Source organism: Pongo pygmaeus, chromosome 11, assembly GCF_028885625.2.
Source record: "Pongo pygmaeus isolate AG05252 chromosome 11, NHGRI_mPonPyg2-v2.0_pri, whole genome shotgun sequence".
Lineage (NCBI taxonomy): Eukaryota > Metazoa > Chordata > Mammalia > Primates > Hominidae > Pongo > Pongo pygmaeus.
In genome coordinates this window covers 97,492,587-97,515,470 of record NC_072384.2, presented here as the reverse complement: position 1 = coordinate 97,515,470, position 22,884 = coordinate 97,492,587, and the positions used below count along the sequence as shown (strand labels likewise).

General features: G+C 43.7%; 1 protein-coding gene across 2 annotated transcripts; it reads left to right on the top strand.

Moving 5' to 3' along the window:
- The first annotated feature begins 16 nt into the window (after nt 1–16).
- Nucleotides 17–13,902, top strand: HSPD1 (heat shock protein family D (Hsp60) member 1). Of its 2 annotated transcripts, none has more exons than XM_054478366.2 (12): nt 17–305; nt 1,228–1,403; nt 2,694–2,946; nt 4,712–4,794; nt 5,336–5,431; nt 5,840–5,933; nt 6,598–6,766; nt 9,808–9,907; nt 10,879–11,124; nt 11,640–11,814; nt 12,097–12,275; nt 12,940–13,554. In XM_054478366.2, exons 2-12 carry the CDS (start codon nt 1,230–1,232, stop codon nt 13,090–13,092), a joined length of 1,722 nt encoding a protein of 573 aa, XP_054334341.1. In that variant the 5' UTR covers nt 17–305; nt 1,228–1,229; the 3' UTR covers nt 13,093–13,554. The 2 variants fall into 2 exon arrangements, 1 of the variants encoding a protein (XP_054334341.1); XR_008501110.2 differs by lacking the exon at nt 12,940–13,554 and adding an exon at nt 13,679–13,902 and having other exon boundaries at nt 127–305; nt 12,097–12,879.
- The last annotated feature ends 8,982 nt before the right edge of the window (nt 13,903–22,884 follow it).

The following is a 22,884-nucleotide window of genomic DNA, read 5'->3' as shown; positions in this document are numbered from 1 at the left end:
GGGAGCGCGGCATTTTCCGGAAAGTTCTGGAACCGAGCGCGGCCCGGGAACTAGCCTAAGCCGGCCGGAGAGGGCTGAGCGCGCTAGCACACCCTGCGCGGGTAGGGAGGGGCGGGGCTCGCGCGTAGGGTGTGCAGATTGCAGGGCCCCGGCTGACGGGAAGGGGTGGGAACTCCCTGCACACGCGGTGCCGCGGGGCGGAGGGAGGGGACACGGGCTCATTGCGGTGTGCGCCCTGCACTCTGTCCCTCACTCGCCGCCGACGACCTGTCTCGCCGCGCGCACGCCCTGCCGCCGCCCCGCAGGTACGCGGCCTTCCCGCGCCGCCTCCCCCCGGCGCCTGCGACCCCCGAGTGGGCCTTCCTCCTCTGCGGTCCTGCTGGAGGGTGCGGGCGGCGACAGCCTGGAGTTCCGCACCGCGCCGCAGGCCCAGGCCCGCGGGTCCAGGCCTCGCGGGTCCATGGGGGTTCCATCACGTGCGACGCGGATCCTGGACCTTGTCTGGGCGCGGGAGGGACAACTCGTGGGGATTGAATGTGGGGGATTGTAACCACTTAGGCCCGCTGGTGCAACCTGCACCTGGCCGACTTCAGGGAACCGGGGAGGGTGGTGTACGCGAGGGAACCGCTTTTTTCCCCCGCAGGCAGTTGGGATACCGCGCCTCCACTCTTGACCTTGCTGGGGGCGTTCGGAAAGAAGGACACGTGGGCTGGCGCCGAGTGGGCCGGGCCGCCGCCCTCAGCATCGCGGCCTTGCTGGCTGCTCTGATACAGTAGCCTTGGGTGGATCCATGGAGACACTTTGCTGAGCGGCTTTTTGCACCGTCAGGAATACTTTTAACTTCCCTGGTCACTTGGATTTGTAACTTGCCTCTCTCCGGCTGACTTGGTTTCTCAGGGGCCACAGTTGGAGTGGGTCTGCCCACAAGGCCGTTTTCGCGGTGAAAGATTAACTCATTTTTGGCGGCAGGGATAGGTGGCCGTGGGGAAGGAGCTGTATGTGCTTTGTGCTAGTGCTATAGGTCAGGCGCCGGGGCGGCCTCTTTAGCTTGCGCTAGTGGCTGATGTTCCGAAGCTGCGGCGCCTTCCGTCATTCAGGCGTAGTGGCTGGCGGAGGTAAGCCAGACTCAGCATCTCACGTTGCTTGCTCTGTTGCACAGGTGGGCATGTTTGTTCTGCAGCGCACCACGGGTGGTAGTTCTGATGATCTATTTGCTTCCATCCCCAGAAATGCTTCGGTTACCCACAGTCTTTCGCCAGATGAGACCGGTGTCCAGGGTACTGGCTCCTCATCTCACTCGGGCTTATGCCAAAGATGTAAAATTTGGTGCAGATGCCCGAGCCTTAATGCTTCAAGGTGTAGACCTTTTAGCCGATGCTGTGGCCGTTACAATGGGGCCAAAGGTATCAGTATTTTTATTTTATTGTAATTACAGTATTATTAATAGCATTTTACTCACAAATAGTCGCACTGAACTATTCAACAGTACTTTCGTATCCATTTTTGAGAGAACTCAGTTTACATGTAAGAATTCTGAAGTATTGGTTAACCTTTTTTTCTTAGACATGATCTTAAAGCTTAAACTGCTTCAGCCAGATTTTCGAAACTATTTTGTTCAATGTGTGATGTAATCGGGTAGTAACTTACAGCTCAAAGTGGATTCTTAAACTCGAGGTAGAATTTCGCTTGCCTAAGTTAAAATTTGGATCCTTTCCCAGTAGTTCATGCCAAGTGTAGAGAGGAGTTTAACTTATCTTCCATAATTCCTTAGGTATGTGCTTGTAGGTGCTAAATTTTTTTTTTGGTTTATTGTAGTAAAATGTACACAACATAAAGTTACCATTAAGTGTGCACTTTGGGGACATTAATTACATCTATGTTGTGCAGTCATCACCACCATCCATCTCCAAAACTTTTTGTATGGGAAAATTTAACTTTGTACTCATTATACAGTAGCTTCCCATTCTCTCCTCCACCCCAAGATGCTAGTTTTACCCATCGGTTTTCTGCTGTTCTCTTGTTCCAAAGCATATTTAAAATAAGTCTCATTTATTAGGGGTAATATTTTGAGGAGGTCTTTGAAGGTGGTGTGCAGTCAAGTGGTGCTTCATTTCAGTTTGAAGACAGTTCAGATATCAAGTGATCCAACAACTGCATAAAATACAACATTTGTACACCTTACAAATAGAAAGTAGCAGCTTTGGTTCAAATCCAAAGGATGGCCAATAACTGTTTGTGCCATGGTTGAAGTTTTATGTTGCGTGAACCTGGAAGAGCACACTACTTGCCTTAATGGTTAATATTTTAGTTAACCGAATTTTAAAACAAGTCACATTACTTTAAAAGATAACAGGCACTAACTAAAACGTAAGTATAAGTGATAGGAAGATTGTTTTATTTTTTGTCTTGTGTTCTTGTTCATTTTATAAGATGACAAATTTTAGCCCCTAGGATTTTAATCTCCTAAATTACCTAGTTCAAAATTATGCTCTTGGCAGAGAATCAGGTCATTTTGTTTGTAGACAAAGAACGTTGATAAACTTGCCCTTGAGATTCATGCTGCAAGACTGATAAAAATGACACAACTTATGTTGAGACTTTGAAGTAGTTGCTTTATTATGAAGACTGCTCATTTTTTAAAATGTAAATCATCCTTAGGGTATGTGTGATCCTGTTACATTTTTTTCTTCTAGGGAAGAACAGTGATTATTGAGCAGAGTTGGGGAAGTCCCAAAGTAACAAAAGATGGTGTGACTGTTGCAAAGTCAATTGACTTAAAGGATAAATATAAAAACATTGGAGCTAAACTTGTTCAAGATGTTGCCAATAACACAAATGAAGAAGCTGGGGATGGCACTACCACTGCTACCGTACTGGCACGCTCTATAGCCAAGGAAGGCTTCGAGAAGATTAGCAAAGGTGCTAATCCAGTGGAAATCAGGAGAGGTAGGAATGTTTGTTTTCACCACGGTGTTCTAAACTTCAGTGTGCTTTAAGGCATTGATTCCTTGGACCTAAGGAAAGTGTTACTTGAGGAAATTAATCCTTCTCTCATTCCTCCTCTTGGCCTGGGGAAATCTTAAACTGGGTTTTCCTTTAGCAAGCTTGGCTGTATGGTGGGTAGGTACTGTTAGGTAATTTTGATATTTTACTTAGTTGGTTTCTTTTGTTTTTAGAGACAGGGTCTTGCTCTGTAGCCCAGGCTGGACTGCACTGGAACTCCTGGGCTCAAGCAATCCTCCTGCCTCAGCCTTCAAGTATCTGTGACTACTACAGGCACTCACCACCATTCCTGGCTAATTTTTAGTTTAGTTTTGTAGAAAGTAAGACTAAATACACTGGATCATTCAGAATGTCAGAAAGTAATGTTTTCCTCAGTTTATTTTTTCTTAATAGCACACACCATGTTATTGGTTTGTGTTTTGTTAGTGCTTGTAACTAGAGTGCAACTTAATTAACAATTTGCTCCTCATCATGAGGTTCATGGCAGTATAGACTTAAATTCTAGTCCCATGTTTGTCATTTATTAGCTGTGTGCTAAGACTGGGTTTTCCTATCAGCAGAATTGCTATGTATATTTAGGGTATGTTAGGGTTCAAACCAGGAACCCTCTTGTGAGTGAAGGTGGGGGAGCTATTGGTAATTTTTTGTCAGAATTGGCATATTAATGTATTACTACATTATTAATGTATCATTACCTCATCTATTTCAGTGTTTATGGGCCAAGTGAATACACTTCACTAAAAGCAGTTTTACTGTAAATCACTAACAAGTATTAATTAAGGTTATGAAGAGGACTTACCAACACCTTGCATTGGATTTTTTTTGAAGTAACATTTCTCAAACAAGAGAGCTAGCACTATTCCCAATTGAGCAAAATGGGACTGTTAAGACTGATGTAAAACAAAAATATTTTGTTAGTTCATAATACATACTAAATTGAGGGAATTTCAGATAATTGACACCTGCAGAGGCATAGTCACAACAGATTCCTATCATTTAAGAACTGTACTTCTTGTTGAAAATAAGGGAGTGTTAACCATTTTGGTCCTTTTTTGCATCATCTAATGGTCATGAGAAGCGTCGGGGACCCTATTGGAAACAGCATGATTGGGTTAGGAATAATTTGCATAGGATGAGTTCAGTGGTGAGACTGTTGAAACTATACACATCTACCTTGTTTTAGTCCTATTTTCAAAATTTTGGCATTGTGAGATTTTATTTACTGTGTGAACCTAAAGTTACTGTTTAAGTACATGCCACGCAACTCTGTGTTATTAAGATGCACTGTCTCAGAAGCTGTGTGTAAATTTAATATTAAGGCACTAAAGACCAAGCATAGGTACATGCCTGTAGTCCCAGCTACATGGGAAGCTGAGGTGGGAGGATTGCTTGAGCCCAGGAGTTCAAGACCACCTTGGGCAACATAGTGAGACCTTGTCTACAAAAATAAAAGAAGCTGAGCATGGTGGCTTGAGCCTGTGGTCTCAGCTACTCCCTTGAGCCCAGGATGTCAGGGCTGCAGTAAGCCATGATCTGAGCTACTGCACTCCAGCCCGGATGACAGAACAAGACCCTGTGTCAAAAAAAAAAAAAATTTTTTTTTTTTAAGTTAAGGCATTAAAATATTTGTCACAAATCTCAAGATTTCTACTTGACATAGAAGCCATGAGAGAAATAAACATTGTAATGACATATATTGTTGAACTAGGTGTGATGTTAGCTGTTGATGCTGTAATTGCTGAACTTAAAAAGCAGTCTAAACCTGTGACCACCCCTGAAGAAATTGCACAGGTAAGGACTTAACAAGTTATACGTTTTTTAAAAGAAATTGAATGGCATGTGTGATTTTTTATTCTCCTTGATCACACCAATGTCAGAATAACAATACTACCCAATCATCAGTATTAGAATCATTGTTTCTTGCTGCTAAAACCTTTGAAAAGAATTATGACCATAATGGTTGTCATTTAGTTCTGCATGTGGTTGTCATTTTAGTTCTACATGGCTGTAAAATGGATTTGTATGATTGTGAAAATGTTCTGAGCCATTGTCAAAGGTGCATAAGTTTTGTCAGTTTGTAATGAAGTCAGCATTTTTAAACTTTTTGTTACAAGAATAGTTTTATATATGATATTCTTCAAAACAATGTAGTCAAATAATGAATCGGAAAAGAGCAAAGAACCAGTACTTCATGAAAACTACTATAACGTAAATTCCCCTTCTGTCCCCTGGATGGAAGTATCAATTTGGAAGTTAGTAGGAAAAGGTAAGGGAACTGACTGAGGACACTAGCCTTACCTTTTAATTTCGAAGAGTAACTTGATTATTTCAGGTTGCTACGATTTCTGCAAACGGAGACAAAGAAATTGGCAATATCATCTCTGATGCAATGAAAAAAGTTGGAAGAAAGGGTGTCATCACAGTAAAGGCAAGTGTGTTTGTATTTTTAAAGATAATTTGAGTTATCTCATGATCAAAAGTTTGAGTTATCTGATGATCAAAACTGAATTTTCCAAACAGAAAAATTCTGTGTTTTAAAAACAGTGCTTTTTTATTCCTTCATATGTAGTCTCAGCACATGTATAGAATAAAGTACTTACTGTATTTTATGTGAATTAGCCTTTGCTGCATGAAATGAATCCATCCTAACTTAAATGATTATTCAAATAAGCACTTTTGGGATTTTTTGCAGAAGTGCAATCGGATGTCCTGGGCTGTTTCATACTCCACCCTACATCTCTTATGGCCAGAGGGGTCTGTTTTTATTAATCTGGCCTGTAATTCCATGTTTTGTGTTCAATGAAATCCATATACCTAATTCTTTGACTTTTCATAGGATGGAAAAACACTGAATGATGAATTAGAAATTATCGAAGGCATGAAGTTTGATCGAGGCTATATTTCTCCATACTTTATTAATACATCAAAAGGTAAGAACAAATCAATAACTGAATTATTATTGTTTTTATTATTTTAGACAAGAGTCTCATTCTCTGTTGCCCAGGCTGGAGTGCAGTGACATGATGCGGTGGCACGTTGCTCACTGCAACCTCCGCCTCCCGGGTTCAAGTGATTCTCTTGCCTCAGTCTCCCAAGTAGCTGGGATTACAGTCACACGCCACCATGCCAGGCTGATTTTTGTATTTTTAGTAGAGATGGGGTTTCACCATATTGGCCAGGCTGGTTTCTTAACTCCTGACCTCAGGTGATCCATCCACCTTGGCCTCCCAAAGTGCTGGGATTACAGGTATGAGGCACTGTGCCTGGCCAATTTTTGAATTTTTAATAGAGACAAGGTTTAGCCATGTTGGCCAGGCTAATTTTGAATTCCTGGCCTCAAGTCATCTGCCTGCTTTGGCCTCCTGAAATTTTTAAAATATACTTTCTAATATGTGTCAAACTATAGGTATTAGTTGGTGTCATCCTCTAAAAAATAAATGTATGTATTCCAAAAGTTAATGCATATGAGAAATGAAGGAGGAAAACCAACTCACTGGTGAATTTTAAAGTGTATTGGAACCTTGGTTTAGCTTTTCATTTAAATGTATTGCAGTCATTTTTTGTATATTTTTGAAATCTTCATTATTTTTACAGGTCAGAAATGTGAATTCCAGGATGCCTATGTTCTGTTGAGTGAAAAGAAAATCTCTAGTGTCCAGTCCATTGTACCTGCTCTTGAAATTGCCAATGCTCACCGTAAGCCTTTGGTCATAATCGCTGAAGATGTTGATGGAGAAGCTCTAAGTACACTCGTCTTGAATAGGTAATAGGCAGTGGTATTTTATGATTTATATTTCTGGGTGAAAGACAGAATTATTTGTATTGCTGTTTGCAGTCTCCATCATGTGTACCTCCACATTTGATCCAGTTGGGTTTGTATCTAGAATTGTAATTGTGTAAATCAAGTGTGCTCTGTGTATCCTTATGGTTGTGTTTTTGAAAGAGACCCCAAAGTCTTTACTATTTGGATCAGCTTTCTCATAGAATAGGCTAATTTAGCACATGGGTACCTTTCTGTATTTTGCAAGTGTTTACAGTTGTTTTGAAGGCACATGACTGAATCTTGTAATTTTTTTTTTTTTTTTTTTTTTTTTTTTTGAGACAGAGTCTCACTCCCTGGCCCAGGCTGGAGTGCAGTGGCATAATCTTGGCTCACTACACACTCCATCTCCTGGATTCAAGCAGTTCTGCCTTAGCCTCCCAAGCAGCTGGGACTACAGGCACGCGCCACCACACCTGACTAATTTTTGTATTTTTAGTAGAGATGGGGTTTCACCATATTGGCCAGGCTGGTCTCGAACTCCTGACCTCGTGATCCACCCACCTCAACCTCCCAAAGTGCTGGGATTACAGGTGTGAGCCACTGCGCCCGGCCTTGTAATTTTTTTTTTTTTTTTTTTTTTTTTTTTTTGAGACAGTCTCTGTTGCCCAGGCCGGAGTGCAGTAGTGCAGTGGCTCAATCTTGGCTCAAGCCTCCTGGGTTCAAGTGTCAATCTTTTTTTTTTTTTTTTTTTTTTTAAAAGGTTTTTCTGGTTAAAAATATGTATATTTTCAGAATATTATTTTGCATAGAACAGGGAAGTAAACAACTAACTTCCAAATAACTCAGAGCCAGGCATGGTGGCTCACAGCTATAATCCCAGCACTTGGGGAGGCACAGGCGGGTGGATCACCTGAGATCAGGAGTTCGAGACCAGCCTGGCCAACATAGTGAAACCCCATCTCTACTAAAAATATAAAAATTAGCAGAGCATGGTGGTGCGCACGCCTGTAATCCCAGCTACTCAGAGGCTGAGGCAGGAGAATCACTTGAATCTGGGAGGCAGAAGTTGCAGTGATCCGAGATTGTGCCACTGCACCCCAGCCTGGGCAACAAAGCGAGACTCTGTCTCTAAATAAATAACTCAGATGTAAGTGTATTTCACCATCGAATATTTTCATTTATTTTGAGAGACAGACTCTGTCACCCAGGCTGGGCTGCAACGGCACGATCATAGCTCACTGCAGCCTTGAACTCTTGGGGTCAAGCAGTCCTCCTGCCTCAGCCTCCCAAGTTTCTGGGACTACACACTTGCACAAGCACACTTGGCTTATCTTTTAATTTTTTTATAGAGACGAGGTCTCAATATGTTGCCTAGGCTAGTCTTAAACTGTTGGTGAATCTTAAGTGATTCTCCCACCTCAGCCTCCCAAAGTGCTGGGATTACAGGTATGAGCCACTACCGTTGGCTGTGATCAAGTATTTAGTCTGTTGTTAAATGTTTACTAAATAGTCTGAAGTAGAGAAAATAGCATCCAATCTAAAATAAGGTGAGGTCTAGTCACTTATTTAAATCTACATTTTAAGCTATAGTTTACTATTAGTTTAAACTTTAAGACAGGTAATGTTCATGCTGCAGACAATCTAAAGGCATTATTAAAATGTTTGTTCTTCCTTATCTGAGAATTGAAGTATTTCAGAAGCAAGACTTTTCTTTCCATTTTGTTACAGTAGAAATGCATACATTAACAGGTATGTTTTAGACATTATACGTGTTGATCTGACCCAAAAGCTCTAATGAGCTTCCTTACCCTGGAATGTTTTTCTTGGCTTGGATTTGCTTTTTTGGAGGGATTAAGAAAAGACTTGGCTGGCCAGAAAAGACTTGGCTGGGCGCGGTGACTCATGCCTGTAATCCCAGCACTTTGGGAGGCCGAGGCAGGTGGATCACGAGGTCAGGAGATTGAGACCATCCTGGCTAATATGGTGAAACCCCGTCTCTACTAAAAATACAAAAAATTAGCTGGGCGTGGTGGCGGGCTGAGGCAGGAGAATGGCGTAAACCCGGGAGGCGGAGGTTGCAGTGAGCCAAGATCTCGCCACTGCACTCCAGCCTGGGCGACAGAGCAAGACTGTCTCAAAAAAAAAAAAAAAAAGAGACTTGAAGACTTGAGGCCAGAAAAAAACAAGCCTACAGAGTTTTCATTAAGCCATTTTACTGCTAGTTGAAAAGTGGAATATCCAGTTTACATAGCATATAGCTTATTCCTCTGATTTTTATTTGGGTCCTTAATAAAATAGACCAGGTGTCTTGAAGTTTGAACATTCCTTCTGTTTCACAATCTGCTCTCAAATGGACATTTGATTGCACATTCCAAGTATTCATTTACCTGGTAAAAATTTCAGGTGAGCTTAACAATACTGTCAGCTTTTTGTATAAAAGAAGTGAATTCAGAACATTGCTCATTCAAAACTCAGCATTAATATATGGAGTAGATGTTTATTAAATGACCCTCAAATGTAATATTTAGTAATTATTGTTTTTCTACCATTCATAATAGTTATCACTGTATCCCATAACTTACTGTGATGTGATTTTTGCTGCTCGGCCTCCTGAGTAGCGGGGATTACAGGTGCCCACTACCACATTTGGCTGATTTTTGTTATTTTTAGTAGAGACAGGGTTTCACCATCTTGGCCAGGCTGGTCTCGAACTCCTGACCTCGTGATCCACCTGCCTTGGCCTTGCAAAGTGCTGGGATTACAGGCCTGAGTCACCACACCCAGCCAGGCCAACAGTTTATTAAGAAGGTAAATAGATATAGACAAGTATAATTAATAGAAAATAGCCTAAACTGTCTCAGATATTTCCTGTCTTAATTTGATCAAAAATTGCTAGGAAGGAAAAAAAAAAAAAACACACACACACAAAAACCAAACCAGATTACTTAGGAGTCCTAAGTAATCTAGTAACAGTTTGAGGGGAATTAAACAGATAGGCATTTTTATTTCATTTAAATCTTACTATCAACTATTCTTAACAGGCTAAAGGTTGGTCTTCAGGTTGTGGCAGTCAAGGCTCCAGGCTTTGGTGACAATAGAAAGAACCAGCTTAAAGATATGGCTATTGCTACTGGTGGTGCAGTAAGTAAAATAAATGTGATAATGGTTTGCTGAATGTTTATACTTGTCTGGAATTTATAGATTAACATTTTTCACAATTAGATACTACAACTATCTGTTTCTTTTGGCTCTTTGGAAGGTAGGGGTTGGATTAAATTCCCGTTAATTTGCCACGAGTCTGGCCTAAGAATGAGCTTATTGGTTATTCTATATTGACTAAATCTTACTGACTGAATAAGGGGTTTCCTTTTTTTGTTTTTTGTTTTGTTTTTTGTTTTTTTGTTTTGTTTTTTGGAGACAGGGTGTCTTGATCTGTCTTGACTATTCTTGACTTGATCTATATTGACTATTCTTATTGACTAAATCTGTGGGGTTTCCTTTTTTTGAGACAGGGTGTCTTGATCTGTCACCCAGGCTGGAATGCAGTGGCGCGATCTTGGCTTACTGCAACCTCCACCTTCTGGGTTCAAGCAATCCTCCCGTCTCAGCCTCCCAAGTAGCTGGGACTACAGGTGCAGTACCATGCCCAGCTAATTTTTTTACTTTTAGTAGTTATGGGTCTCACTATATTGCCTAGGCTTCTCAAACTCCTGGACTCAAGCAATATGCCTGCCTCCACCTCCCAAAGTCCTGGGATTACAGGCTTGAGCTACTGAGCTCAGTTTTGAAAGGTAGAAGTGTATGCTACAAGGGATGTAGGACTTGAGAGTCAAGGCCTATGGTCTTGTCCTGGCTCTACCAGTAAGTGTGACCTTGGATGTTTTTTTCTTAAGTAAGGCTGGTAATAATTACCAGAGTTGTGAGAATTGAGAAGTTGGAAATGCAGTGAAAGACTATACTCAAGTCTTGTTCTGGACTAACAGTGATCTTAAAATCTCTCATTTTAAAGAAATAAAGTATTTTGATGATTCTCTTGCATGGTATATTAATAAACTTGGTATAATGGCAGAAACCGTAACCTACAACAGGTTTACCTTTAACTCTTTTTGTAGGTGTTTGGAGAAGAGGGGTTGACCCTGAATCTTGAAGACGTTCAGCCTCATGACTTAGGAAAAGTTGGAGAGGTCATTGTGACCAAAGACGACGCCATGCTCTTAAAAGGAAAAGGTGACAAGGCTCAAATTGAAAAACGTATTCAAGAAATCATTGAGCAGTTAGATGTCACCACTAGTGAATATGAAAAGGAAAAACTGAATGAACGGCTTGCAAAACTTTCAGATGGAGTAGCTGTGCTGAAGGTAAGATTCATTATTATGAATAAGTTTCTTGGGTTCTGAGTCCAAGAATGATTTTGCTTCTGTAGTATTCCCCAGTAGTATCATGGAACTAAACAAATACTTGAGGAATTAACTTCATAGTGGAATTTTGTTTGTTTTGTTTTGAGCTGTCCGTCACCCAGGCTGGGATGCAGTGGTGTGATCTCGGCGCACTGCAACCTCCGCCTTCTGGGTTCAAGCGAATTTCCTGCCTCGGCCTCCTGAGTAGCTGAGATTACAGGCACTTGCCACCATGCCATGCCTGGCTAATTTCGTATTTTTAGTGGAGACAGGGCTTCACCATGTTGGCCAGGCTGGTCTCAAACTCCTGACCTCAAGTGATCCACTCACCTCAGCCTCCCAAAGTGCTAGGATTACAGGTGTGAGCCACCACACCCACCCCAGGATTGCTTTTTAAGTAAACTGCTTTTAAATGACTTGGCAATTAGCATCTTGAATGAAGAGGCCATACTAACTGGAATTCTTTTCGTCTTTAGGTTGGTGGGACAAGTGATGTTGAAGTGAATGAAAAGAAAGACAGAGTTACAGATGCCCTTAATGCTACAAGAGCTGCTGTTGAAGAAGGCATTGTTTTGGGAGGGGGTTGCGCCCTGCTTCGATGCATTCCAGCCTTGGACTCATTGACTCCAGCTAATGAAGATCAAAAAATTGGTAAAAAGTTACCTTTTAAATGAGTTTGTGGCCTGATTTTAGTTTTTCTGTTAGAATAATAATGTTGCAGTCCCCTAAATGGAATAGCACATCCATTTCCTGAATAACAGAAGTAGAATAGTGCTAATGTCAGAGTTAAACATGCATCACATCTTTTTCAGGGGAAATGATTTGATCTTTAGTAGAATTGGGATTTCCCTACATCAATATCCTCACAAATTATAAATGTGTTACAATATTTACAAATGAAAGTATTAAAATTTTGCTGAAATTTCTCTGTAGGTATAGAAATTATTAAAAGAACACTCAAAATTCCAGCAATGACCATTGCTAAGAATGCAGGTGTTGAAGGATCTTTGATAGTTGAGAAAATTATGCAAAGTTCCTCAGAAGTTGGTTATGATGCTATGGTTGGAGATTTTGTGAATATGGTGGAAAAAGGAATTATTGACCCAACAAAGGTAAATGGTTGAACACTTTCTAAAAATTCTTTTGTTGGTCATTTTGTTAATGTATCCCCACATCCCAAATCTTTGATTTTGTCACCAGAAAAATAGTCTAATAGCAGTAGCAACAGCAATAGCACTTGTGCTCATCAACAATTCTCATGTACATTTCCAGCACCTAGATATTTAATACTCCACTAAAAGGAAGCAGGATCCCTTGAGTAGCAGTTGAGTCCATGCTTGGAGGCAGGAAAAAATCAGGATGGATCTGGAACACCCTGTTCCTGCCTGGCAGTAAGAATACTTTCCAAGATACCCAGAATAGGGTTTTGTTTTGTTTTTAAGACAGAGTCGCTCTGTCGCCCAGGCTGGAGTGCAGGCAGTGACAACTTCCACCTCCTGGGTTCAAGCGATTCTCCTGCCTCAGCCTCCCGAGTAGCTGGGATTACAGGCATGCACCACCATGCCTGGCTAATTTTTGTATTTTTAGTAGAGATGGGGTCTCACCATGTTGGCCAGGCTGGTCTCGAACTCCTAACCTCAAGTCGTCTACCTGCCTCGGCCTCCCAAAGTGCTGGGATTACAGGTGTGAGCCACCACGCCCAGACAGAAATTTTCAGTAAGTCTTGCTCATATTTTACTAAGGGAAAATTTAATGTTTAATTAAATTTTTTTCTAGGTTGTGAGAACTGCTTTATTGGATGCTGCTGGTGTGGCCTCTCTGTTAACTACAGCAGAAGTTGTAGTCACAGAAATTCCTAAAGAAGAGAAGGACCCTGGAATGGGTGCAATGGGTGGAATGGGAGGTGGTATGGGAGGTGGCATGTTCTAACTCCTAGACTAGTGCTTTACCTTTGTTAATGAACTGTGACAGGAAGCCCAAGGCAGTGTTCCTCACCAATAACTTCAGAGAAGTCAGTTGGAGAAAATGAAGAAAAAGGCTGGCTGAAAATCACTATAACCATCAGTTACTGGTTTCAGTTGACAAAATATATAATGGTTTACTGCTGTCATTGTCCATGCCTACAGATAATTTATTTTGTATTTTTGAATAAAAAACATTTGTACATTCCTGATACTGGGTACAAGAGCCATGTACCAATGTACTGCTTTCAACTTAAATCACTGAGGCATTTTTACTACTATTCTGTTAAAATCAGGATTTTAGTGCTTGCCACCACCAGATGAGAAGTTAAGCAGCCTTTCTGTGGAGAGTGAGAATAATTGTGTACAAAGTAGAGAAATATCCAATTATGTGACAACCTTTGTGTAATAAAAATTTGTTTAAAGTTAATAATTGTGTTAGCCTTTCCATGATTAGAAGATAATGAAAACTGAAAGCCAGTTGAAGGGGCAGGCTGGCATGTGTGTAAAACATTATCCTACCTATGATATTTTCATGTTTCTCTTTGTTGCAGACTGAACTACATTCCATTGATAATGGGGAAGGACAGTTTCTGTTTTCCCCAGTGCAAGGATGTAATCTCTTGGAGCTGTAAAATCTGGGAGGTTGGAAGGAACTCCAGCTCCTCAGCATGGCCTTTGGGCTGCTGCTGCAAGCAAGGCATTGAGGCAAATATTTCTGCTGTCCTTGGACAGAAGTAGAGGGGAAAAATAAAGTCCATCATCACATGAAAAGTCAGTCACTTGAAATCCTGTACCTAGAATACCTTTGGCTTTGGTAATTTGGTTGTGTTTGGGGTACAAAAAAAAAGGATCTATTTGATAGCACAACGGGGTGACTATAGTCAATAATAATTGTACGTTTAAAAATAATGTAATTGGATTGTAACAAAGGATAAATGGTTGAGGGGCTAATACCCCATTCTCCATGATATGATTATTTCACATTGCATGCCTACATCAAAACGTCTCTTGTACCCCAGAAATAAATACACCTGCTAGGTACCCAAAGAAATTTTAAAAAGGAGGATTGGTCAGCAAATGAGAGGGGATTGAATAAAAGGCATGTTAACTGAAGAAATCTTGTCTAGAATGTAGTTTGGGCTGTAAAAGTGGCAAGCAAGCAAACTCAAGTAAAAGAAATCTAGGGAGATAATTTACATCTTAAGAGGCCAACTAGTTTATTAGAAGAACAAGTAAGGAATAAGAAACACGTGGACTTAGTTTGTATTAGAGCAGGGAGAGTGACAGGAGACTCTAGAGATTAACAGGAGGAAAAATTAACCAAGTGTTTGCTATACGTTAGACATCAGGACAGGTAATTTTAACCCTCAATGTTAGGTTTGGGACTATTAAGCCTATGCTATATTTACATAAACTCAGACTCTGAAAGTCTAACTGCCAGCCGGGCCCAGTGGCTCATGCTTGTAATCCCAGCACTTTGGGAGGCTGAGGGGGGCAGATCACCCGAGGTCAGAAGTTCAAGACCAGCCTGAGCAACATGGTGAAACCCCAACTCTACTAAAAATACAAAAAATTAGCTGGGCATGGTGGCAGGCACCTGTAATCCCAGCTACTTGGGACGTGGAGGTTGCAGTGAGAAAAGAAAGAAAAACAGTGATAGGACATAGGACTTAGGAATTCAGGTTTGTGGTCTAGTTCTGGTTTCATCAGTAAGTGTGACCTGGGGTGCTTTCCTTCTCAAGCTGAGAAAGGAAAACGGAATTTCCCAATTCCTGTGGCTGCAGCTTTCAGGTTTCTTGCAACAATTGCCTAGACCCTGCTTAGCTTGTTCTTAGGTTGAGATCTTAAGTGTTTAAATTAAAAACGGGTTCAAATTTGGGTCTACCACTTAACAGCTCTGAGACGGTGGAAGTTACTTAGACTTTTTGAGATGGAGTCTCACCGTCACCCACGCTGGAGCACAGTGGCGCGATCTCGTGATCCTCAGCCACCCAAAGTGCTGGGATTACAGGTGTAAGCCACCACCCCTGGCCCAGTCTGACCGTCAAACAGTTCAATGCAGACCGTCAGTGTTGGAGTAAGAAAAGTACAGTGTAGTTTGTCATACTGAAAATACTCAATCTGAATAGTTTGAATTTAGTAACCTTAAATGAAATCTTTGACTTTGTCACTAAAAAAATGGTCTAATACTAGTAGCAGCAACAGTAGCACTTGTGCCCATCAAAATTTTTTTTTTTTTTTTTTTGGAGATGGAGTCTCACCCTATCACCAGGCTGGAGTGCAGTGGTACAATCTCAGCTCACCGCAACCTCCACCTCCTGGGTTCAAGCAATTCTGCCTCAGCCTCCTAAGTAGCTGGGATTACAGGTGTACACCACCATGCCTGACTGATTTTCATATTTTCAGTAGAGATGGGGTTTTACCATGTTGGTCAGGCTGGTCTCGAACTCCTGACCTCATTCATGATCCACTCACCTCGGCTTCTGAAAGTGCTGGAATTACAGTTGTGAACCACCGCCACCAGTTGCCCATCAACAATTCTTATGTACATCTCCAGCACCTAGATGTTTAATACTCCACTAAAAGGAAACAGGATTCCTTGAGTAGCAGTTGAGTCCATGTCTTGAGGCAGGAAAAAAGTCAGGATGGATCTGCAACACCCTGCTCCTGCCTGGCAATGAGAATACTTTCAAAAACACCCAGAGCCTTTTTTTTTTTTTTTTTTTTTTTTTTTGAGACAGAGTCTTGCTCTGTCACCCAGGCTGGAGTGCAGACAGTGGGGCAATCTCCACCTCCTGGGTTCAAGCGATTCTCCTGCCTCAGGCTCCTGAGTAGCTGGGACTACTGGTGCACGCCACCATGCCTGGCTAATTTTTGTATTTTTAGTAGAGATGGTTTTGCCATACTGGTCAGGCTGGTTTAGAATTCCTGACCTCAAGTGATCCTCTGGCCTCGGCCTCCCAAAGAGCTGGGATTACAGGCATGAACCACCTTGCCCAGCCACAGAGAAGTTTTAAAGACAGAAGAGCCAGCATGGCTGGGTGCCATGGCTGACACCTGTAATCCCAGCACTTTGGGAGGCTGAGGCGGGTGGATGTTAGAAATGCTTGTTCCCCAGTGCTGTAAAGAAATAGCACTTGAACATGTATTTAATTTTCTCAGCAAGGCCATTTTTACTTTCTGCAGAAAGGGTACACTCAACAGCAGTTTTGCCATGAGAGTACACGGAACAAAAGAGACAGGGTCATTTATAACCTGGTGCATCCACCCTACTGCTGTGTCCAGTTTCCGTTCACCGGAATGGGATCTCACATTCTCTATTTGTCCCCATTGGCTAGCAACTTAGAACTTTTCAAAAGAGGCAAAGGCAGAGGAGAATACAGGCAGGAGGAAGTAACTTGCGGGATGCTGAGAAAGGTAAAAAAAACACCTCCAAATAAGGAAGAGGAACAGGCTATGACCTAATGTTTCCTTGGACCAGTATAAGCATGCCGGGGCAAATACTTAGGCTAAATTGTGGGAACTAAGAACACAAAGTATATTGATTTCTTTATTATGGCTAGCAGATATTTAAGAATGTTAGCACAGGTCTTTGAATACATTTTGCTTCTAGGAGAAGTTGGTATTTCTTCTTAATTAGACAAGGAGGAAAGTCTCTTTGAAGAGGAACCTCTACTTCACTTTTTGTTTTGTTTTGCCACTCTGTCGCCCAGACTGGAGTGCAGTGGCGCTGTCTCGGCTCACTGCAACCTCCACCCCCACAGGTTCAAGTAATTCTCCTGCCTCAGCCTCCTGAGTAGCTGGGACTACAGGCACGAGCCACCATGCCCTGCTAATTTTTGTATTTTTAGTAGAGATGGAGTTTCACCATATTGGTCAGGCTGGGCTCGAACTCTTGACCTCAGGTGATTGCAAAAAGCCAGGCGTGATGGCTCACGTCTGTAATCCCAGCACTTTGGGAGGCCGAGGTGGGTGTTTCACTTGAGGTCAGGAGTTCAAGACCAGCCTGACCAACATGGAGAAACCCCCATCTCTACTAAAAATACAAAATTAGCAGGGCATGGTGGTGCATGCCTGTAATCACAGCTACTGGGGAGGCCGAGGCAGGAGAACCGCTTGAACCTGGGAGGCAGAGGTTGTGGTGAGCCGAGATCATGCCTTTGCACTCCAGCCTGGGCAACAAGAGTGAAACTCTGTCTAAAAATAAATAAAATAAGCATGAGTGCTGACATACATGTCTGCTGATAAAGCATAGATTATATTCTTGTTTCTGTATGTGTAAACAGGAAGGAGTGAAATAAAACTGCTAAGAGTCATGGCCAGGTGCAGTGGCTCACGCCTGTAATCCCAGCACTTTGGGAGGCCGAGGCAGGCAGATCACCTGAGGTCAGGAGTTCGGGACCAGCCTGGCCAACATAGTGAAACCCCATCTCTACTAAAAACGCAAAAATTAGCGGGGCATGGTGGTGCGTGCCTGTAGTCCTAGCTACTCAGGAGGCTGAGGCAGGAGAATCGCTTGAATCCAGGGGGCGGAGGTTATCCAAATTCTCCAGAAATATTGAACTTTCCAGGGAACTAAATTTTTGAGATGAACTCATGAATATTAATACATTCATGAGATAGACATAACTTTCTATATAATTTTCAGCATTTTGTCTTGTAAATAGTTTCTACTTATGAAACATATATATGTTAATAGACAAATCAGGTCAATATACCATAAATAACAAGAGTTAGGTACCTAACAACTTAAAAGAGTACTTCATTTCCAGGAAACGTATCAATTCTCTAAACATTAACATCTCTGAAACACAAAGGACATAAGAACCTCATAATGTAACAAGTAAAGCTTTGTTATAAAAAACAAACAAAAAAGGGACTCATCCTAAGGGTAAAGGCTCAGCATCACACTGACCTGTGCAACCAACCAGGTTACACATTAACAGTAACCCAGATCCTGCAACTGTAGTTGGATTAAGATGGTGCCTCTTCTTGAGTCTAGTTAATATCCTGAATGACCAGAAAGGTATAAAAACGACCCTAGAAAGGCAACATTAATTCTCCTCCTAGGGTCTGGTGGAGTCTCCCCATCTTGGATCCCCCCCTCTGCAAGCCATCTACCTCTGCCCACCTGGGAATGAGGGGTGAAGAGGACTTGCGGGCTGGGTGGAATCCTGTCAGTTGGTGAAGCCCTGTGGCAGGAAGGTCTATGTCGACATAGAGTATACCTTTCTTCAGCCACTGACTGCATGTGAATGACAATAGCTGGAGTCGACTGCCATCAGAAGCTATCAGTGATGAAGGTGTGTCCGGAATTGGTGGGTTCTTGGTCTCACTGACTTCAAGAATGAAGCCGCGGACCCTCGCGGTGAGTGTTACAGCTCTTAAGGTGGCGCGTCTGGAGTTTGTTCCTTCTGATGTTCGGATGTGTTCGGAGTTTCTTCCTTCTGGTGGGTTCGTGGTCTGGCTGGCTCAGGAGTGAAGCTGCAGACTTTCGCGGTGAGTGTTACAGCTCTTAAGGCAGCACGTTTGGAGTTGTTTGTTCCTCCTGGTGGGCTCGTGGTCTCACTGGCTTCAGGAGAGAAGCTGCAGATCTTCGCGGTGAGTGTTACAGCTCATAAAAGCAGTGTGGACCCAAAAGAGTGAGCAGTAGCAAGATTCATTGCAAAGAGTGAAAGAAAAAGCTTCCACAGTGTGGAAAGGGACGTGAGCGGGTTGCCACTGCTGACTTGGGCAGCCTGCTTTTATTCTCTTATCTGGCCCCACCCACATCCTGCTGATTGGTAGAGCCCAGTGGTCTGTTTTGACAGGGCGCTGATTGGTGCGTTTACAATCCCTGAGCTAGATACAAAGGTTCTCCTCGTCCCCATCAGATTAGATAGAGAGTATGGACACAAAGGTTCTCCAAGGCCCCATCAGAGCAGCTAGATACAGAGTGTCGATTGGTGCACTCACAAACCCTGAGCTAGACACAGGGTGCTGATTGGTGTGTTTACAAACCTTGAGCTAGATACAGAGTGCCAATTGGTGTATTTACAATCCCTGAGCTAGACACAAAGGTTCTCCAAGGCCCCACCAGAGCAGCTAGATAGAGTGTCGCTTGGTGCACTCACAAACCCTGAGCTAGACACAGGGTGCTGACTGGTGTGTTTACAAACCTTGAGCTATATAGAGTGCCCACTGGTGTATTTACAATCCCTGAGCTAGACATAAGGATTCTCCACGTCCCCACCAGACTCAGGAGCCCAGCTGGCTTCACCCAGTGGATCCCGCACCGGGGCTGCAGGTGGAGCTGCCTGCCAGTCCCGCGCCATGCGCTCGCACTCCTCAGCCCTTGGGTGGTCGATGGGAAGGGGCGCCGTGGAGCAGGGGGCGGCGCTCGTCGGGGAGGCTTGGGCTGCACAGGAACCCACGGAGGCGGGGGAAGGCTCAGGCATGGCGGGCTGCAGTCTCGAGGCCTGCCCTGCGGGAAGGCAGCTAAGGCCCGGCGAGAAATCTAGCGCAGCGCCAGTGGGCTGGCACTGCTAGGGGACCCAGTACACTCTTCGCAGCCCCTGGCCCGGGTGCTAAGTCCCTCATTGCCCGGGGCCGGCAGGGCGGGCCGGCTGCTCCGAGTGCGGGGCCCGCCAAGCCCACGCCCACCAGGAACTCCAGCTGGCCCGCAAGCGCCGCACACAGCCCTGGTTCCCGCTCGCGCCTCTCCCTCCACACCTCCCTGCAAGCTGAGGGAGCCACTTCCGGCCTTGGCCAGCCCAGAAAGGGGCTCCCACAGCGCAGCCGTGGGCTGAAGGGCTCCTCAAGTGCCGCCAAAGTGGGAGCCCACGCAGAGGAGGCGCCGAGAGCGAGAGAGGGCTGTGAGGACTGCCAGCACGCTGTCACCTCTCAAAGGGACTGAGCTACACGGACTAGGTAGGATGTGTATCAGATACGGTCACGACTCTCAGTGGGAACTGGGCAAGACAGAGAAGTTTGTGGTCTTGTTGCTGACTTACCGAAATGTCTTGGGCTCTGCTTTTCAACTGGTTTCTCTGTTGGGCTCAAAGGTTGGGAGTAGGAGACAATATCCCACGCTGACAAGGGTTTGCCCTTTATCTTGGGCACCTCATTGCTTTCAGCCTGTGCCCTTTCTCCACCTTTGCCCTCCCAGTGGTTGGTATGTGGGAAGCCCATCTCAATTCGTCTTGAACCAAGGATGAGGGTCTAGTCTCTGCCATGACGGTGGGATCTGAGGCCTTTCCTTACCCAGTCTGGTGCCTGCCCCACACTGTACCAGACACTGAACTCCTGGACCCCCTCCTCCTTCCCTTTGTTACCCCTTTCCTTCAGCTCACTTAGCCCGGTGCTGTATCCAGCACCAAAAAAAAAACCTAAGTGTTTGTCCTCTGCTGGGTTTGGGGACACAAGGAAGCCTTGGGGTCTGGAAAAAGGCTGCTCTTATCTAGAGTTTACCCACAGGCCAGGGGGCTGCCATTCTCTTCACAGATACCCCTGCAAGAGGAATTTCTTTTGGGGCACGGAAGTGAGGACTTCATTTCAACAGAGGCTGGTGATAGTGGGGGCGTGGACTTTTTGTTTTTATTTATTTTTTATTTTTTTTTTGAGACAGGGTCTCACTCTGTTGCCCGGGCTGGAGTGCAGTGGTGCGATCTTGGCACTCTGCAACCTTGACCTCGTGGGATCAAGCAATCCTCCCACTTCAGCCTCCTGAGTAGCTGGAACCACAGACATGCACCACTCTGCCTGGCAAATGACTTTTTGTAACATGTTAGGAGTTAATGTTGCAAAGTTTACCTCTTCACTTTCTGAAGACACATGAATATAGGACCAATGTATTTGTGACAAGCAAATGCACTAATAGAGAAGGGCCATCCGCCCCTGCCCCAGCTCAGATAGAGGTGCTGAGCCCATCACAGTTATTACACGTCTTAAGTTTTGTTCAATTACAGCTCTTTTCCCTTTCCTGATGATTGAATTTACAAAAGAAAGTAGGCAGCTCAGAAGGCCCTAGAAGTGAGGAGGAGGGGCAAGGATCACCAGTGACTAGTTAGGGAGGATGAGGGTTGTTTTTTGCCAAAAGCCTAAATAGAGTAATCTGGATTATCTGGCACCCTCCTGGATGGAACCCTAGAGTTCCTCCTGTGTTAAAGGGTCCCTAGATTTTCCCCAGCCCCCACCTGTCTCTACCTTCAGCCATGCTGATGGCAGAGAAGGTAAGAACTTACAGCCTGTTTCTCACTGGAGAGCGAAACTGGTCATCTGGCTTATGTTCATAGTACATTATCTTTACTATGTGCCAGGATATCACACTTAAAAAGGCCACACACAAAAAATGTAAAATACTTGAACAAGCTTGTATTATAATATTAATATTATTGAGAGTATCTGCTTTCTGAGCTGATGTGATTCATTCATTATTCCAGTCTGGCTTTAGTCCTTTTTAATTTGTAGTAATTATGCTTTTCTTTCTTTTTTTTTTTTTTTGAGACGGAGTCTTGCTCTGTCTCCCAGGCTGGAGTGCAGTGGCACAATCTCGGCTCACTGCAACCTCCGCCTCCCGGGTTCAAGCGATTCTCCTGCCTCAGCCTCCCGAGTAGCTAGGATTACAGGCCCCCACCACCATGCCTGGCTATTTTTGTATTTTTAGTAGAGATGGGGTTTCACCATGTTGGCCAGACTGGTCTCAAACTCATGACCTCAGGTGATCCGCCTACCGCAGCCTCCCAAAGTGCTGGGATTATGGGCGTGAGCCACTGTGTCTGCCCATGCTTTTCTTAATACAAAAAAATAAAGTATAAAAATAAAAACTTGAGGCCGGGTGCTGTGGCTCATACTTGTAATCCCAGCACTTTGGGAGGCTGAGATGCGCGGATCACAAGGTCAGGAGTTCAAGACCAGCCTGACCAACGTGGTGAAACCCCATCTCTACTAAAAATACAAAAAAAATCAGCTGGGCATGGTGGCAGGCACCTGTAATCCCAGCTACTGGTGAGGCAGGAGAATTGCTTGAACCCGTGAGGCTGAGGCTGCAGTGAGCCGAGATTGCGCTACTGCACTCCAGCCTGGGTGACAGAGTGAGACTCTGTCTCAAAAAAAAAAAAAAAAAAATTTACTCTCACTAGCCCTTTCTCAGGAAGCCACTAGTGGATTTCCCCCAGCATTTTGAGAGAGCACATCAAAATAAGAGGAAGCCAAAAATTCAGGAAATAGCAGGTCCCAAAGAGGAGAGGGGAAGGGAAGTCCCAGGATGATTGCAAGGAAGCCCTGCAATTATAGCTGTGCAACATCCTGGAGGGCAACCAGTTCAGACTGGGGCAGAAGGGCGGCTGCAAGTAACCACTGATACCAGACCAAAAGTGAATACTAGATGTCTGTTATCTCACATAACCAGAAGTGCAAAGTTGGCAACTACAGGGTTGGTTCATTCACCCTTAATGATGTTAGAATTCTGAGTTGGCTTCTCTGAATTATCTTGGCTCTTCCTCATAGAGAAAAGATGGCAGACGTAGCTGCAAACTTCATGTTCTCAAATCAGGTAAAAATAAGGAGAATTTCTCTTCGAAGGATCCTCCCACAAAGAGAAAAATCTTATCTAACAGCCCCATCCCACCAGTCTTCCCCTCAGATTCCACTGGCCAGATGCCATTTTCAAAAAGTTTATAAACATGGTATTGTTTTTCCCCTTATTATATGTAAAGCATAGATGCCAAGTTTTAAGTCTACAATGCCTCTAAGAGTTCTACTTTATCTACTGTTCACT

Excerpts from the sequence above, each read along its gene's own strand:
- HSPD1 (XM_054478366.2), top strand. The coding sequence starts at position 1,230 with ATGCTTCGGTTACCCACAGTCTTTCGCCAGATGAGACCGGTGTCCAGG. Across the intron at positions 1,404-2,693 it reads CCGTTACAATGGGGCCAAAG|GGAAGAACAGTGATTATTGA; the intron begins GTATCAGTATTT and ends TTTTTCTTCTAG. Across the intron at positions 9,908-10,878 it reads CTATTGCTACTGGTGGTGCA|GTGTTTGGAGAAGAGGGGTT; the intron begins GTAAGTAAAATA and ends CTCTTTTTGTAG.